The 19,167-nt window shown below is 40.5% G+C and overlaps 1 protein-coding gene across 2 annotated transcripts in view; it reads left to right on the top strand.

Annotated features, from left to right (window-relative positions):
- Positions 1 to 2,289: 2,289 nt before the first annotated feature.
- LOC143295345 (tyrosine-protein kinase SRK3-like) overlaps positions 2,290 to 19,167 on the top strand; it is a 36,466-nt gene continuing 19,588 nt past the window's right edge. Inside the window, exons 1-5 of one of the 2 annotated variants that reach the window (XM_076606994.1) lie at positions 2,290 to 2,610; positions 4,092 to 4,341; positions 9,358 to 9,549; positions 12,017 to 12,145; positions 14,116 to 14,387. In XM_076606994.1, coding sequence (XP_076463109.1) covers positions 4,305 to 4,341; positions 9,358 to 9,549; positions 12,017 to 12,145; positions 14,116 to 14,387 — 630 coding nt within the window. In that variant the 5' untranslated portion in view covers positions 2,290 to 2,610; positions 4,092 to 4,304. Of the gene's footprint in view, positions 2,611 to 3,924; positions 4,342 to 9,357; positions 9,550 to 12,016; positions 12,146 to 14,115; positions 14,388 to 19,167 lie in introns of both variants that reach the window. The other variant, XM_076606993.1, reaches the window with a different exon arrangement.

Genomic DNA, 19,167 nt, shown 5'->3' with positions numbered 1-19,167 from the left:
ATCGTCAAAAACACGGATTGCGTGTAACTTCTGCTTGGTTTTTAATCAGTGATTGTTCATTTGATAAACAGAACCGTTCAATGTTTCAGTTTTCACACTTGATACGTTTTTACCCTTTTGCCTGTTGGTATCTACAATTATTACACCCACCCACCCACCCTCTCCCCCCTCTCTCTCTCATAAGTAAGGAGACGAACTGGTCGTTACCCTCTCTTTATTGACTTGACTGTATCATGTGTATGCCATAAGTTGAATCTGACCAGGATGCTACTTTCCCGATTTTCGAAACAGGCTGAATCGATGCGAAAGAATTCTTTAGACAGAAATGGCAATACATCAGAAAACTGGCTTGGTAAAATCAAAGCATGCCTAAAGATGTATTGTTTCCATGATGTATGGATGAATCAGGACACTGAGAAATGAATTCGCCTTCTTTACCTTCGCTGGCTATCGTGGGTCGTACACGACCCAGAAGGGTACAAAAACGCAAATATCTCAGCCAAAATTGTTGTGCAGGACCATGCTATGTATTTACTGGCCCTTCCTTTTCATCCAGTTATTGATTATTCATGTAGGCTACAATACAGGCCACTTTGTTTGGACGAGCGAACTAGGTATATCAGTGTGTTCTTTCTGCATGTTGAATTGTCACTTTATATACCGCCACCCCATTTGTGTATGAGCCGGTACCTTCAGAATTAAGCCTCTCTCTCTCTCTCTCTCTCTCTCTGGCCTTCACAATTAAACCTCTCTCTCTCTCTGTCTCTCTCCCCAGTAAGGAGATTTATCCGGAATGTTGGACAGAGTCAGTTGCTCTTCCATTGTATAAAAAAGGTGACGTAAACAATCTAAATAATATACAGGGTTGTATTTTTCAATACGTTTAAGATTTACTTTTGCCTGTAAAAACCTGACAAGCAGAGCTACTGAAACTAAAGTGTATTGATAGGTGTCATAATGAAGTTATGGGTGTTGAATAACCAGTCACTGAAACTGTTCTTGAAAATATTTGATGCACAAATTCAGCCTATGGTGCAGAATTATGGGGTCTTGACGCTGCCGCTATGCATTACGAGAAAGTTCATTTGTACGCTTTCATTTGAAAAAAATCTTCAGTGGGGTGTCCCCACAAACACCTAATGATTTTATCTATGGCGACACAAACAGATACCCGGTATCTTTACAGTCTGCCATTAAATGCATTCATTACTGGTGAAAGTTAACACAGATGGATACTCATAGACTACCATATAAGGCATACAGAATGTTATTTGATTTGGATGGCAGAGGTAAGAAAACTGAATGGGTTTGGAATGTTAGGTTGAAGCTATGAGAAAATGGATTTAGTTTTCGTAGTGTGGCTTATCCAAGACGTTGGAGATACTAAGGCTTTTATTCGTGTGCTTCGATAAAGAATGATTGACAGCAGATGGCAAACTGGAATTCACATATCCAAGGCAGTGACATACTGATTTCAGATTTATCGACTTATCAGTAGTCAATAACTTACATCATTTTCAGTCCAACTCAAGTTATATGTCCAGTATGAATGTTGACAGGCAACTGACGTACATAATGATTAAAAATTCAGATTTGGTGTTTCTGAACTGTCTGTTCATCGGCATCGTTATAGACAGTGGCATTTCTGATACGACTTGTCCAGTCAAGCAAAAAATCAAAGGAAGATGTAGTCCATTTTTGTTGTGCTAGATTGTGCACCCAGAACTGAGAAATAACAGAAAACAATCAATTCCAGAAAAAAATATTTCAAACAACTTTGTTTATTCAAACTTGTCTTATAAATGTCATCTACAAACGAAAATCTTGTTAAACAACTCACTCTTTATCTGTATAAAGCGTCACGGTAACAACGTGAACACGAAGTTTCGTGTATTTGTACGCGACATTCATGTTTATACCCTCAGTGGCTTCTAAATCGCGAGAAGACGGTGGACAAGTGACGGGCCGGCCGGCATGATCATGGTGTACCTGCAAGGAGAATTTCTGATCGTCCCCCTTCCCCTGTTGCTATTACCGAGTTTGTAAATGCTGGTGATGACACACTGACGTAGAGACTCTTCGATCACATGCATGTGATAATTCAGCAAAAACAAACAACTGCACACAATGCATTGCGCATTTACAAACATTCTGAAAACACAAATACGGACACACATCCATCTGCATCCTCACACAACAGAAATAGAAACACACGTCAGTCAAAAATGACAACACCTGAATTCAGTGTAACCAAGTAAGTGCCTATCATAGTGCTCCAGATTATGACAAGGAAATAGCCTATAAATATTTTTCATTGTTTTCCAAGGAGACTAGAGCCTTTTTACACGTCCACCGGCCGCGGTTCGTCTGACTACGATTTACAACAAACATCTGGATTTCTTCGGCGAACGTGTTTTCCTCGAAGATTTGCTACCTACCGCTGACAGCTTAAGTTCGGCCGCAGAACTAAACCCAATACACGGACTCAAAAATCCCGTGTCCCTGACCTCCCACCCCCAACCTTCACCTTCGATCCTTACGCATGCTTGACTTCCGACCAACTTCCGACCAACTTCGAACTTTGCTTTCACATTAACGCATGGGACACTGGTAAGTCTTATGCTTGCACGGATGCCTATAAAGCAAATAAATTATTTGATTAAAAACAGTCCAGTTCAAGTCAAGTGTTGGTGTGTATTGTGCACTTAAGGAATTTCTGTCATGGTCGTGTGACTGTGAACGACGTCATGAGAACAGGGCGACTGATTCCCTCCCAGCTCCTTGCTCTCAGAACTGAAGTCCACCTGTTATACCTACCTCTCGCACAATTGGGGGAGACCACGGCAGACTGGGACACTTTTTTTTTAGTTTTGCTCTCACTCAAGTGTGAGTACACACACACACATACACACAGATTCATAGACAAGTTGTTATTCAATCAGACATTATAAAGAAGAAAACTGTGTCGAAAAGTAATGAACAATGATTTTAGTTGAAATTAGTGGTTAAAGAGACCTGCTCTGTGTGTTGCCGATCTCGGTGACACTTTGGAGTACGTTGTGACACATTTTGGAGTAAGTTGTTGTGTTCCTTTCTGTACTCTCTGTTGTAGACACCGGTAACATTGACTGTGGGCTCAACAAAAGTTTTATTGCAGGATCGATGTTGACGTCCAGCAGGTGTCCGTGGTAATCAGTCATGTATCATGAAACATTCCTGTCATTATCATATACAAAGGGAAATAAATCAGATACACATATGCAACACTAACAGCTCCCTTCTTCAACTATTTTAATTACAAACATTTAGGTAGTTACAGCTAATCATTTATCATGCACAATTCTACCACCTTACTCAGCAATGAATGTTTCTTTCATGCTGTTTTAACTGAAATTTCGTCATTTAACTGTTCACTGAACTTCTTCCTTTTGTGTGTGTGTGTGTGTGTGTGTGTGTGTGTGTGTGTGTGTGTAAAGAAGAAAAAAGAATTTTATTTTATCTGTCTTTTCCTAAGGAGGAAGGTGGCAGAATGGTTAAGATGCTTATCTGCCTATACAGTGCCAGTGAAGGTTGGGGTTCCAAATCCTGTTCTCGCCCTTACTCCCAAGTTTCATTGGAAAATCAAAGTGAGCATCTAGTCATTCAGATGCGATCACAAACCTTGTCAGCACACACTTTGCACACTGAAAAAGAATGCATGGCAACATCAGTGTTGTTCTCAGGCAAAATTCTGAAGAAGAAATCCACTCTGATAGATTACACAAATATATGCATGCACTCAAGGCCTTAGTAGCACATTGGATAATGTTGCTAACAGGTGTATCTGCTAAGCAGATGTGGTGTAGAGTGTATGGATTTGTCTGAAGGCAGTGATACCTCCTGAGAAACTGAAACGATGTTTCAGTGATGTTTTATGTGTTTCAGGAAGAGGAAAGACGACCTAAGCATAGACGAAAACAAACAGAGGTTACAAAGATAGACACTACAGTCCTCTAACCTATGAAACCAGCACAGTGCCTTCAGTCTGGTTGTTGCCACCTTCCTTCCAGACACTTCTTTTCACCATCTCCACTTTGCTGCTTCATCTGCAGGTGAACACCACAGATCAGAAACAGTGTATCACTTCATCAGCAGGTGAACACCACAGATCAGAAACAGTTCATCACTTCATCATCAGGTGAACACGACAGATCAGAAACAGTTCATCACTTCATCATCAGGTGAACACCACAGATCAGAAACAGTTCATCGGTTGATCATCAGTTGAATAGCACAGATCAGAAACAGTGTATCACTGGCACACCATGAAGGAGGAGGATGGAACCATTGCACCCCAGTCAGGTGAGTTCAGGAGAGCTCCTGGGATTGGGTCAGGTGGGAAGGGGGTAAAGGATTTTTTTAAATGCTGAATTGGAGTTACGGTACATTGTCTTGTTTTACAATAAAGATGCTAATTTTTGCTTTGTAGTTGATGTTTCTGTGTCTGCAGTTGATGTTCTTCTGCCTCTAATGGAAGTTTCTGTGTCTGTAACTTATGTTTTTATCAGCCTTATTTGTTTAACCATGGTAGTATGTTTTACAGCTTGGTATCGTTTTGTATTAACTTTACCTCCATATTTGGTCTGTACGTTGTTCAAGTGTACACATATGCAAAAAAGTGTGTACATGTGTGTGTGTGTTTGTGTGCAAGTGTGTGTTTATGTGTGTGTGTGTGTGTGTGTGTGTGTGTGCTTTGAATAGTGGACAGGTGATATTGTTTATCGAGCTAGCTTTGTTATGAGTTTGTTTCTGTGATTTCATTGTACATGTTCTATGCCAAATTTGACTGTTTTGCTTGTAGTCCGTATGTATCAGTCTTGATCCAGACTCACTAAAGAATTAAGACCCATTTCTGACCTTCCTTTTTTTCTCAAAAGTAACTGAGAAAGTTGTCCTTGCTCAGCTTCATGACCATCTCAGTACCAATAACTTAAATTACCCATTTCAGTCTGCTTACTGCATCGGCCATAGCACTGAGACAGCCCTTCTCAGAATTGTGAATGAACTTATCTTGATAACAACAAAATCTTTATTTTCTCCCTCTTTGATCTTTCAGCCGCCTTTGATACTGTTGATCATCAGATTCTCCTCAACCATCTGAATCACACTTTTGGAATCTGCGATCTTGCTCTCTCATGGCTCCGCTCTTATCTGTCTGACTGGTCCAATGTTGTTTCTATTTGTGGTCTTTCATTCTCCCCTTCCGACGTACAGTTTGGTGTGCCATAAAGCTCTGTGCTTGGGCCTATTCTGTTTGTTCTTTATACTCAGCCGATTTCTACCATTCTGAATGATCATTTGTTGTCCCACCATAGCTTTTCTGATGACAACTAGCAGTATCTGTCGGGACCTCCGTCTCTCCTTCCCTCTCTCATTGACTCTATTCAGGCCTGCATCTCCGATCTGAAGACATGGATGACTGAAAACAAGCTTAGATAAAATGAGAATAAAACTGAAATCATGATTATCACCCCACAAAGATTTTGCTACTCAGTCTCTCTTCCTTCCACAGTCTCCTCAATGGCACTGACATTCCTCTTCTGTCCGCAGTCTTGATATTATACTTGACCAGTCTCTTTCCTATCAGCAGCATGTTGCAAATATATGCCAACTGTATTTGAAATTAGCAGAATTGCATCCATTCGTCATCTTCTCACTGAAGATGCAACCAAAACTCTCATCTGTGTCTTTGTGCTGTCCTGCCTGGATTATTGTAATTCCCTACTTGTTGGTTCACCCACCTATCTCATTGTTAGGCTTCAGAAAGTCCAGAACTATGCCGCTCGTCTTGTCTTTCATTCCTGTAAATTTGATCACGTCTCTCCTCTCCTTCATACTTTACACTGACTCCCAGTACAAGAAAGAATAATTTACAAAGTCGTCTGTCTTTGTTTCAAGTCCATTGAGGATTCTGGTCCACAGTATCTTTCTGATCTCATTCATCATTACATACCCTCACGCCAACTCTGCTGTTCTTCTGACACCCATATGCTTAGGTGGATGAATAGTTTTCAATGATGTTTCAATTGTTAGGTATCTTGTGTTCAATTTTTCCTTTTTGATATTTACATATGTGTTCTATTTGTAAACGCATAAGGCTTAGTTTCAAGATTAGGCGTAAATGCTCATAATAATAATAATAATAATAGTAAGAAGAAGAAGAAGAAGAATGATAATGATAATAATATCACAGACTTCACCACACTCCATTTCTCTTGCTGTGACTACAGATTTATTCTGATTCTGATTCTGTATATGAAACAGATGAAACCATTTTCCAATCCCATGCATGGAAGTACTTCCGAAAATTCATTCCTGCCTTCTGGAAATTCTGTGCTGGAAATTTCTATGTGCTATTGCTGTCTTCGTTTCTGCCTTTTTTTCTTCTTTTCACTGCTGGCTTCTTTTTTTTGGCTTCCCATTCCATTCCCCTTTCTTTTTTCGAGCAAGCCTTGACACTTTTTTTTTTCTCTTTTCTGCAGTCTGTGATGTACTGTCTGTGCTGTTTTGCTGCTCTGGTGATTAGGTAGTTAGATTGTAAACACTAGGATGGGCATTAGCTGTCCATTCTGCAGTGTTATTTGCCTATATGGCCTTTTAACGTACTTTTTGTTTGACTTTAAGTATTGCTTTTTTCCTTTTTAATGATTTTTTGTGTGTTCTGTGGATGTAAATCAAGTGGAAGGGCTGACGTCCTCAGCACAGCCTAGTCTTATTTGCCACAAGGGGCTTAATGGTTAAAATCATGTGTCATGAACTGTGTTTTGTGGGTTTATCTTAATGATTTTTACATATATGTGACAGTTTTGTGTTTCATGCAGTTCAACATTTTTGTAGTTGGGCAGTACTGATATGGCCCTGTGCGGTCTGCTGGACTATAAGCAACAAGAATAATTATAATAACTTCCAAATGTTAGGATTTCTGTTTCAGCACTTTAGTGATCATGTGTATTTTTGACTGACTTGTGTAAACAAAGTGAGTCTATGTTTTAACCCGGTGTTCAGTTGTCTGTGTGTGTGTGTGTGTGTGTGTGTGTGTCCGTGGTAAACTTTAACATTGAAAATTTCTCTGCAAATACTTTGTCAGTTGACACCAAATTTGGCATAAAAATAGGAAAAATTCAGTTCTTTCCAGTCATCTTGTTTAAAACAATATTGCACCTCTGAGATGGGCACAAAAAAAAATAAAAAGAGAAGCCTAATTATATGCAAACTGCATTTACTGTTATATTTATATTTTTTGTATTCTCTACACTTGGCACTTTGACCTCTTATTCTGACACAACAACAAGAGGAGTCATTATTATCGTTTTTTGTTCAAACAGGAACTTCTTTTGCTAAGCATGGGATTTTTATTTATTTTGCAAACGTTTTGGTGCAGATAGTAAAAAAGGGGAAATTACTCTGTAATTAATGCTAGGGGACGTAATTTATCACAAGTGAGTCTTGAAGGCCTTGCCTCTCTTGTTTTCTTTATTTTACTTTGATTTGGTGTTTTGCACTTTGGTTGCCATCTTGCAGTTTCATGTGTCCTGTCATGTGCGTTTCATTATCAGTGAAATACAAATATAAACAGTCGACAGCCATGTCAACAAGGAAGTGGACGAATGAATGGCTTCTGAAGGATAAGTTTATTTATGATATTTATTTGAATGCTTTTTGTCTGAAAAAAATTTCTATTTATAGATATATGAAAAATGAATAATTCTGGGTTGAAGGAGAAGGCAGAAAGCAGTCGTTAAATGCAGAGTTGTTTGTTGTCAGGGTGTTGGGGGCATTAAACAGCAATGATGGATAATACAGTCTTCACAAAAAAGTTAAGGACCACTTCATGAAAGTAGGTATCTTTTCATAAGATGTTAAAAAAAATATTGAGAGATTATCATTCAGATTATGCAGACAGAATGTCAGCCAGTGGCCTCTCAAATGAATACTCAAAACAGCTGTTTCAGGCATGAACACACCATGGACAGTTTGTAAAATGTGTTTGAAAAATCAGTGATTTAACCAAACATATTCAGTTCTCAATGATAGCTGAGGTTTTTCATTATAAAAAAAAAGAAGAAAAAAAAGAAAGGAAACACACATGCAAGACGGTGCCTCTGGATGTGGCTGGTGCTCACCACACTGGCTGTGTACACCACTGTTAGCCAAATAAAAATCCAGCTTCATTTCACACCACTTCCTCCTTTAAGAACAAAAACTATGCAAGTCTCCCAAGTGACGGTTAACTTTTTGTGAAGCTTGTGTTGTGGTTGACAGGCGGCAAGCGAACACACAACTTTTGTGGAGCATGTGTAATAATCATAATAATTCATAACTTTTCTGTGGCGTGATATCCAGTACTGATGCTGCTCAAAGCACCTTACATCATCGAGCCAAATGTAGACATAACATAAAACATTACAACAGCTTAATCCAATGCATTCACAGAATGAATAAAAGAAAGCATGACCCACCAAACAATAAAAATATCAAGTAAATAATGCTTAGATTAAAAAGAAATACATTCCTTAGAAACACACATTTTTAGACACACACATACATGCGCGCGCACACTCACACACACACACACACACACACACACACACACACACACACACACACATATGCATGCGCGCGCGCGCCCAGACACATTAAATATATCAACTGCACTAAAACAGGATTACGTGAGTATAAATATCTCTAGCATAAAACTCCATGTCGTGAACAGACTTTGGACTGTCCCTCTTGCTGAATACAGAAATGTTTGTGGAAAAAGTGTGTTTTCAGATCTGACATGAAGGTGTGGAGATCAGGAGCATTTCTGAGGGACGATGGCGAAGAATTCCAAATTTGGGGTAATTGAGCCCTGAAAGACCTATTCCCTGCACATGTTAAATGTGTAATGTTTGTGGTTGACAGGCAGCAAGCGAACATACAGCATTCTGTGAAGCATGTGTAATGGTTGTGGTTGACAGGCAGCAAGCAAACATACAGCATTCTGTGAAGTGTGTGTAATGGTTGTGGTTGACAGGCTGCCAGCAAACACAACATTCTGTGAAGTGCATGTAATGGTTGTGGTTGACAGGCGGCAAGAGAACACACAATATTCTGTGAAGTGTGTGTAATGGTTGTGGTTGACAGGCAGCAGTGTGTGTAATGGTTGTGGTTGACAGGCAGCAGTGTGTGTAATGGTTGTGGTTGACAGGCAGCAGTGTGTGTAATGGTTGTGGTTGACAGGCAGCAGTGTGTGTAATGGTTATGGTTGACAGGCAGCAGTGTGTCTAATGGTTGTGGTTGACAGGCAGCAGTGTGTCTAATGGTTGTGGTTGACAGGGGGCAAGCGAAGGGTGCGGGCGCTGTATGACTTCAAGCCACAGAAGATGGGGGACATGCGGTTCCAGAAAGGGGAGGTAATGATGCTGCTGGTCAACAGCACACACGACAACTGGTGGGCCGTCCGACATGCTGATGGGCGAGAAGGATTTGTCCCGAGCAACTACGTCACCTTGGACGACACTGTCACCAGTGAGCTTGTTGTTTGCCATGGTGGTGATGAGTAGGAGGATGTAGCAGGGTTTTTATTTTTTTCTAATTTCAAAACTTATTCATGTTTTTTATTATAAGGGAAAAATCAGACATTGTCACCATCAGGGATGATTGGACTATACTGAGTCAATTCTTATTTTGTTTTGTTCGCAGTATTTCATGTATTTTGCTGTGTCGGTTCTTGTCTGTTGCTGGTTCTATGCTGATTGTTTTGCTCTTGCATGTTTGTGTATTTTGTCCTGTGGCTTTTCTTGTGTTCTCTGTCATTGTCTCTTATCCTTCAGGGTGCCTTTGGTATTTTGTTTTCCTGGCTTCACCTTCAGATCTGCAGCTTGGTCATCTTAGCGCATAATGAAAACATTTGAACGCTTGATTCTACAATTCCTAAAAACCTGCATTCCTCCATGTTTTGATCCTTTTCAGTTTGCCTATAGAGCTAACAGATCAGTTGAAGATGCCATTAGCACAGGTCTCTACCACGTCCTCAGACATCTCGAAAATCCTAACAGCTATACCAGGATCCTTTTCATTGAGTATAGCTCTGCATTCAACACAACAGTGCCATCAAAACTATATTTTAAACTGAAGACCCCTTGCTGCCTGAATCAGTTTGTGCATGGGTTCTAAATTTTCTAAGATGCAGACCGCAAGTTGTTAAAGTTGGTGACCTCACTTCCTCCACATGCATTCTCTGCATAAGCACCCCATAGGGATGTGTTCTATCCCCACTGTTGTACTCACTATTCACACATGACTGTGCAACTCAAAATGAATGTAGCACCATGGTCAAGTTTGCTGACGATACTACTCTAGAAGGGCTGATTACGAACAGTGATGAGTCAAAATATTGGGAAGAAGTACATGAACTTGTCAGCTAGTGTGATCAAAACAACTTAGAACTCAACATATCAAGAACCAAAGAATTAATTCTAGATTTCAGGAAGACCAGATCTGACCCCTTACCACTTGTCATTGAAGACAAGCAAGTAGAGATCATCAGTGACTTTAAATTTCTCGGACTGATCATTTCCAGCGATTTGAAATGGGAGAAAAATACGGAAAAAATTGTCAAGAAAGCACAACAGCGCCTGTACTTTTTTCGGCGCCTCAAAAAGTTCGGAATTAAAAAAGAAATCATGGTTGATTTCTACTGAGCAGTCATTGAAAGTGTGCTAACCTTCGCTATTACTGTTTGGTATGGAAACATTTCCAAGGCAGAAGTTGCAGCCCTTTACAGAATCGTAAAAACTGCCACCAAGATTACCGGGGCTGATCTACCTTCTCTAGAAGACATATATTATAAGCGGCTACCCAAAAAAACAAAATCAATCAGCCAGGACAAATCACATCCAGCTTTTGGGATTTTCGAGGTGCTCCCCTCTGGTCGACGGTACAGAGTCAGGGTGACAGTACAGATAGGTCTTCACACACACAGTCAGGGTGACAGTACAGATAGGTCTTCACACACACACACGAAAACCAATCACTTCGCCAATAGCTTTTTCCCCGAAGCAGTCATTGCCCTGTCTCTCCCAGTGTGAGAAATAGAATTGTGCAACCAACAACCATCTACCGAAAGATCTAGTCATCAGCCCCATCCACATGTAATATGCAGCTTCTGTTCAAACATGTGTGTGTGTGTGTGTGTGTGTGTGTGTGTGTGTGTGTGTGTGTGTGCAGTGCATGCATGTGTGAGTATGCACAAGTTTTTATATTGATATGCACTTGTATGTATCCTAATTTCTACTGTATCTGTGTTTGTGTATGATTTTCGATTTATGTTCTTATCTTGTTATGTACTATCCCCACCAATATTCCTTGTGACCCCGGTACACTTGGTAATAAAGACATATTCTATTCTATATTGTATTCTATTCTATTATGACAATATATGTGGCTTGAATAAGGTACAGGTGTATGAAAGATATGAAAGATACAGACTCACTGGAAATATTGTTCTGAAATGGTGTAACAGCAATCACAACACATGCACACACCTCCCCTACATCACCCTCCACTCACACACACACACACACACACACACCACATCACATACACGTGCACGCACACATGCACACACATGCACACACAGATACACATTTACACGCACATGCATGTACAATGCACACACACACAAATATGAATGTATGCATGAACACCTACACACATACATACACACACCAATGTATACAAGAACATACATGAAGATGGCAAGGGGCAGAAACATCTGCAGGTATATTTGAAGATCAGATAGACAGATGATCTAGCTTCCACTCAAGGTACAGTGGAAGGGGAGAAAATTCTTGCAAGTGTGGGATTTGATCCTGTGCCCACAGCTTCTCTCATTTCCTAGGAAATAAAATTGTCACTAGCCCACCTGATCTTCCTGTGAAATCCCCAACTGAGCCATATGTTTGAATGAAATGAAAAATGATGTGATGGACAGGTGGTGCAGATGACCAGCCTGTCACAGATGATGTGCCTCCAGAAACCCCTGATGGTTGGGAAATCGACCCGGACAAACTGAGCAGCAAGACAAAAGTTGACACCTGGATGTATGGGACAGTCTGGAAAGGTAGGGATCTGCTGCTGTATTGATGTAGGTTTGTCTTTTTGTTATCTGTGGAGTATCACCAGCGTGAGCGATTGCAGCAATCCTGAGAATAACTCTGGCACCAAGGTCAGTGAATGTAAACTGCTGTCCCTTCTCAGGCTGATACACACGCCAGCGTCCTTGTCTCTCCCTCTCTTGTTCTTTCCTTGCATGCAGTGACCTGTCTCTGTACTGTCACCGTGACTGTGTGTGTGTGAAGACCTATCTGTACTGTCACCCTGACTGTGTGTGTGAAGACCTCTCTGTACTGTCACCCTGACTGTGTGTGTGAAGACCTCTCTGTACTGTCACCCTGACTGTGTGTGTGAAGACCTCTCTGTACTGTCACCCTGACTGTGTGTGTGAAGACCTCTCTGTACTGTCACCCTGACTGTGTGTGTGTGTGAAGACCTCTCTGTACTGTCACCCTGACTGTGTGTGTGTGTGAAGACCTCTCTGTACTGTCACCCTGACTGTGTGTGTGAAGACCCCTCTGTACTGTCACCCTGACTGTGTGTGAAGGCCTCTCTGTACTGTCACCCTGACTGTGTGTGTGAAGACCTATCTGTACTGTCACCCTGACTGTGTGTGTAAAGACCTCTCTGTACTGTCAACCTGACTGTCTGTGTGTGTGAAGACCTATCTGTACTGTCACCCTGACTCTGTGTGTGAAAACCTCTCTGTACTGTCAACCTGACTGTGTGTGTGAAGATCTCTCTGTACTGTCACCCTGACTGTGTGTGTGTGTGAAGACCTCTCTGTACTGTCACCCTGACTGTGTGTGTGAAGACCTCTCTGTACTGTCACCCTGACTGTGTGTGAAGACCTCTCTGTACTGTCACCCTGACTGTGTGTGAAGACCTCTCTGTACTGTCACCCTGACTGTGTGTGAAGGCCTCTCTGTACTGTCACCCTGACTGTGTGTGAAGACCTCTCTCTACTGTTACCCTGACTGTGTGTGAAGGCCTCTCTGTACTGTCACTCATAGCTGAATAGAATGGAATGTCAAAAATGCCAACCTGTTTTTCTGTCTGGATGCAATGATTGAACCTTACAATAACATCATCACAGCTAACCGTGTCTGTTAGACCATGTGTTGAACACTTTTTGAAATGATCTAAGAAACAGCTGTAGACAAATATGAGGTTCATTGATAATTTTTCCAGTAGTCTTTACAAGAAAATGGTATCTAAATATGAAAAAAAGGAAAAAACAAAACAAACAACCACTTAACAGTTATGGCTAGAAATCATAATACACAGCACAACAATATTGCAAGTAAACTGAAGTTTTTGTGCTGTGCATGAAGACAGGTATAATGAACATGATGCGTTTCCATAGTATTGTTGTAAAGGGAAGATACTACCGCGTAAGTATTATGATGATTCATAAATTTACGGAGGTAATGACTCTGGATTTTCCGTTGCATTATTTGTGGCACGTGAACATACTGAGCAAAGCATCATCAGTTCAGTGCTGATGGAAATCATACCATCAGTAATGAGAGGATGTGAGACACTTTTTCAGCATGGTGTTGTGTTTTACTTCTCCCTCCATTAGACCCTGAGTAGTGGCCTGGGTGCTAGTCTTTCGGATGAGATGATAAATCAAGGTTCTGTGTGCAGCATGCACAAACTACATATAAAAGAACCCACGGTAAGAAAAGGGTTGTCCCTGTCAAAAGTATGTAGCCAAATCCACTTTGATAGAAGACAAATGCACTTGAAGACAGAAAAAAAGGAGAAAAAATATGGGTGGTACTGCACTGTGGTGACACACTGTTCCTGGGAGAGAGATCCTGACTTTAACACACGGAAATGTGTTATGACAAAAAGTAAATGCGATAAAGCACATGGACTTTCAAGAATATGTGCTATTGCAAGATGTTGTAATAAATGAATAAATAAATATATTATTTTATTGGTGATTCAGTAATGGAACACATTTTGCAGGAAAGTACCTGGGTTGCACAGATGTGGCCATCAGAAGTCAGAAGGCAGACTGTCCAAATACAACAGTGCCTCATGATGAGTTTATGGAGGCGGTGGACCTGCTGAAGAAATTCCGGCATGAGAATTTGGAGCATGTGTTTGGTGTGTGCACCAAATCCAAGCCCATGTGTTTGGTCACGGAATGGATGAGTCATGGCAGTCTGCTGAAGTACCTGCGACAAAAGAAGGAAGCGGATATTGATCTGCCCTGTCTCATAGACATGGCCGCTCAGGTTTGCCACTAGAAGTGTTTATCATCTTCTTCTTTGTCTTCTTCTTCCCCATAATCTCAAGCTGTGAGGGCACCACTGATGACCTGGCCACCAGTTCTCTCCACTTCTCCCAGGTCCTTGTCTCTCTCAGGGTGTCACTCAGTCTCAGGCTGTCAGTTCTGGGACATTGTCCTCCCGTCTGTTTTTTTCTGTCTGCCTCTCCTCCTTTCTTGTACTGTGCCTTGCAGGGTTGTTTTGCCAAGTCCTATCGTGAGACTTACCCTTACCACATCAGTTTGCATCTCTTCACTGTGGATTGGAGGTTTTTGTAGGATCCCAATGTAAACATTATTTGTACCCTAACAGATCAGAATAGTATTTCACTCATGTATTTTATGTTAATCAGACGAGCAGCTGAATTTTGAACTTTCTTAGAGGTTCTATGACAAAAGAAGGCAAACCGATTCAAAACGAATTACGGTAATCTAATCTGGAAAGAAGACACAAGGTGACTAGTGTTTTTGTTGCATCATCTGTGAGGTATCTTCGGATTGAACTAATTTATTGAGCTCATAAAAGGCAGTTTGACTGACTTTTCTCACATGACCTTTCATACTATGTTTTGAATCAATGATCAGTCCTAAGTTTCTTGCATTACTTGTGGATATCATGGGAGCCTACTGTTATTGATGATGGAAGAGTACAAGGAGACAGATTAGGAATGAAAAAGAGAACTGACTCTGTTTTATCATTATTAAGTTTTAGTTTGTTATTGTTCATCCAGCATTTTATATCATTGGTGCATTTTTCCAGAACATGGACAGGTTCTTGTGCATTCTCTGGTGGGGCTGATTTTTGTACCTGAGTGTCATCTGCAAACCACTGATGAGCAACAGTGTGGTTCTGGGTGATGTCAGACAGAGGGGTGGTATACATTATAAATGAAGTAGGGCCTAGAACTGAGCCTTGTGGGACGCCAAAAAGAAGATGGATTGGGGAAATAGTTGGCAGACGCAAACTGTTTCCAGTTTGCCAAATATGATTTGAACAATTTGAGTGCTGTAGAACAAGTGCCAGAAGTAATTTCTAATGGGGAAAAGATAATTTTTGGTGATCAATAGTGTCAAATGTTGCAGAAAGATCTAACAAGAGCAGAACAGAAATTTTATCTTCATCCATAGCTGCAAGCAGTTCATTCACCACTCGCAAGAGAGCGGTTTCAGTGCTGTGTCCTATTTGATAGGCTGACTGGAAAGAGTTACAGAGGTTGTTGCTTTGAAGGTATGAAATTAGTTGTTGAAGAATTACTTTTTCCATAATTTTGGATAGAAAAGGTAAATTTGAAACAGGTCTGTAGTTCTCTAGTTGGTTTTTGTCAAGAGAAGGACTCTAAAAAAAGGGCTTTACAATGGCTGTCTTCAGATCACAGGGCACAGTGCCTGAGGTAAAAGAAGTGTTAACCAGTAGAGTGCCTATAAGACGTCAGCTGACGTCCTACAAAAAGTATTGCCATAGTGCCTATAAGACGTCCACTGACGTCCTGTGTATGTTCTGATTTTTCCTTCATTGGAGTTTGGTTCAGTTCACATAAACAGACTCTGAACAGTTAGTTTGATGTGTCTGGATTATAAAAATACTATTTAAATGAACATTCATCAGGTAGAAGACCCCTTTCTACTGGATAATGATTTGCTAACTGACCACGTGGTACGCGCATGGAAAAGGGGGTTGCATCATGTGCAAAACAATGCGTTGAAAACTGTGTCCAGTAAAGCAAATTGGCTCAGTCAGCAGATTTACACAATTCTGAAAGCTCTGCTTGTGGTTGTGGACAGATTACGCGATGGAGAAGGATCTCTCTTGTCTGATGATTGGTTTGAAAACGAAGGTGATTGACAATGACAGTGACGAAACTGACAGCCCCATTTTATGGTAATTCAGTCAGTCTATCCAATCAGACAGCTTTTTTTGAACAAGTGGCTATGACTGACAGAATACGAGCAGCGAGCGTTGGAAAAAAGGGGAAGAGAGGGAGAAGAGTGATGTAAGATGATAGGTCGAATGTCAGCCAGAGTTCATGAAGGGGGCGTGGCTTTATGGAATGAGTGTGCTCACATTTCAATGTAGACTGTAGGATTGGCAACAGCCAATGCTCCACGATTTTCATGAAACGCAGGGTGGAACTTGCACTGGTCGTGAAACACGTGCTTTTTGTTTTTCACACTTTTTTTTCGCTGAACCAGATGGTTGATTTGTTTGAAGAGGTGGCAAGCTGGATGCACAGCAGACACTTTAATCGGCCCATGTGCAGCTTGAAAGGAGTGAATGTCATCAAAGAACTTCACCCTCTCACTCCCAAATGCTCTTAGCTGTCAAAAAGCTTGCCAGGTCAGTTTCTGAGACCGTGATTGACCTTTTACGTTGACTTTACCCACCTTTGTCATTGTTGGGACAGTGATTTACTTACATGTCTGCAAGAGCTTTGGTTTGTTTTTATAAACTTGTAGCCTGTTTTAATTTCTTCTACAGGTATAATCTGACAATAGGCATGCTATTTCTTGCTGTGTTTTGTTTCTTTTCTTTATGGATGTTATTATGTAGAGGTGGAAATAGACTTTTTTGTTGCACAAAAATCATTATCTTGACTTTACATGCCTGAACAGTTATCTACAATCAACCTAATTGGGTAAGGGAGCCCAGAAGCAGAATCTACACTCATTTTTCTTCTTTCTGTATCACCCATAGCTTTTGTGCTGGAATTTTTTGTGATTTATTACCCTCAAATCCTCAAAATTCCCTGGCAAGGGGAGAGCACTTGTTTACAAAATTCTCTGGCAACTGGTTAATGATGTTTGTAATAACTGGTAGAAGAATATCCAAATTTTCAGACAACAGTTTTGTGTGGATTGGATCAAGTTCACATGATTTTGGAACAGTCTTATTGACAATTTCCAAAACAAACTGCTCAGAAACAGGTGGAAACGATTCCAGGAGAGTTCCTGAGTGTGGTAGCTTACTGATGGCTGTAGAGAGCGACTTGTCAAGAAGAATCTTAGAGCATAGATCTTCTCTGAAATATGATCAGAAAACACAGATGGCAGTGAGTCTGGTTGATAGTTGGATGGTATAGGAGAAGGTTTCTTTTTGCCAAGTACAGTATTGAAATTTTGGAATAATTATTTACAAGTTGAGCTGGCCAGCATCATAGTGGAGTAGAAAAAACGTTTAAGCATTGTAAACAAGATCTGTTGTTTTTTGTTTGAAAGTTTCAAATATTTCTTTGTGAACTGTCGGTGTAGATTTCAGCCATGATTTGTTCATAAGCTCATAGCCCCTATGAAGGGATAAAAAAAAAAAGAACAACAGATTTGATGTCTAATTGTTTGAATAAAGTTTCATGACGTGAAACTGCAGTTACAGCTCAATATGAGTTAGCAATGTCTCTAAACTGCAATTTTTTTTTAGGAAAAGGGAGACAATCCTCACATCATTTTGCTGTGTGGATGACATAAATAAGCTGAACTTAAGGATCAAGCTTGTCTGTAACGTTTGCTTGAATATATTTTCCTCTGATCTGTTTAAAAGCTAGACAGAGCAGAACAAAAACACCTCATTTTCTTTCTCCTTTGTACGTAATGGGCAAATCAAATCAGTATCATTCGATATACTGTTTCTGAAATGGTGAATACCCAGACCTGCCACACCCTGTCAAAATGTTGCAGTTACAAATTTCAAATATTTGTCCATATTTAGCATCTCATTTGGTTTCATTACATGCATCCCACAAAAAGTCCCTCAAAACAAATATGCTTTCATGGTTGTGTGTGTTAACTTGTGTGTGTGCATGCATGTGTTCGCGTGCTTGCTTTGTCATTGATGATGCATGTGTGCGCATGCTTGCTTTGTCATTGACATGTTCCACTTGTCTTGCTTGAAAGTCAGGATTAAAGTGGCCTGTGTTGTTAGCGCTCTGAGCCCCTGTGCTGAGGAGGTGAGCGCATTATGAACACCCATCTTTATTATCATATTGGCTCAAATGTGTGTTTACACACAATGTGAGTCTGTGTAATAGCATGGTGTTTTGGTTGTGTGTGGGTGTGTAGGGAGTGGGTGGGGGGAGAGTGTGAGGGGGGTTTTTTTTTGGGGGTGGGTTGTCAGTGGTAAACTTTAAAATATTCATTTTCTCTTTAAATAGTTTCTTGACACCAGATTTGGCTTAAAATAGGAAAAAAATCAGTTTGTATCACACATTCTAATTGTAATGACAATGCACTTCTGGGAGAGCCACAGTTTTTTCTACAGGGAGGTAACTGTTACATTTTAACTTCTTATTGACAAAACCTAGTACTTTTCTATGTGACACGCTGATTAACTCTCTCCATACGAATGGCGAAAGAGACGACGCTAACAGCATTTCACCCCAATTACCATCATCAAAATATTGCAAGCGGAAGGCTCTTATACTGAAGAGGTGAATGTTGACAAAGAATACCACAATTCTGACGACGGAAGCTAAAGGTTGGGCCATTCAGACACCCACTGGACATCTGAGGGGTCTGTGTAGAGGAGAGGACTGGCCGTACTGAGTGAGTTAATGACAGTCGTTTTATATTTTGTTGTTCAGTTAGATACTTCTTTTGCTCAGTAATGCAGTTACATTGATGTACACATAACTTAAGTCCATCAAAATTATACTTTGCAATGGGACATTAATCTGAATATTCGAAGGTTATTAATTTTCTGAAAACGTATCTCACACATCTGACACATGGCATTTTGAAATATGACTTCTGGGCATAGA

This window comes from Babylonia areolata, chromosome 20 (genome assembly GCF_041734735.1).
Source record: "Babylonia areolata isolate BAREFJ2019XMU chromosome 20, ASM4173473v1, whole genome shotgun sequence".
Taxonomy (NCBI): domain Eukaryota; kingdom Metazoa; phylum Mollusca; class Gastropoda; order Neogastropoda; family Buccinidae; genus Babylonia; species Babylonia areolata.
This window is presented reverse-complemented; position numbering and strand designations above follow the sequence as displayed.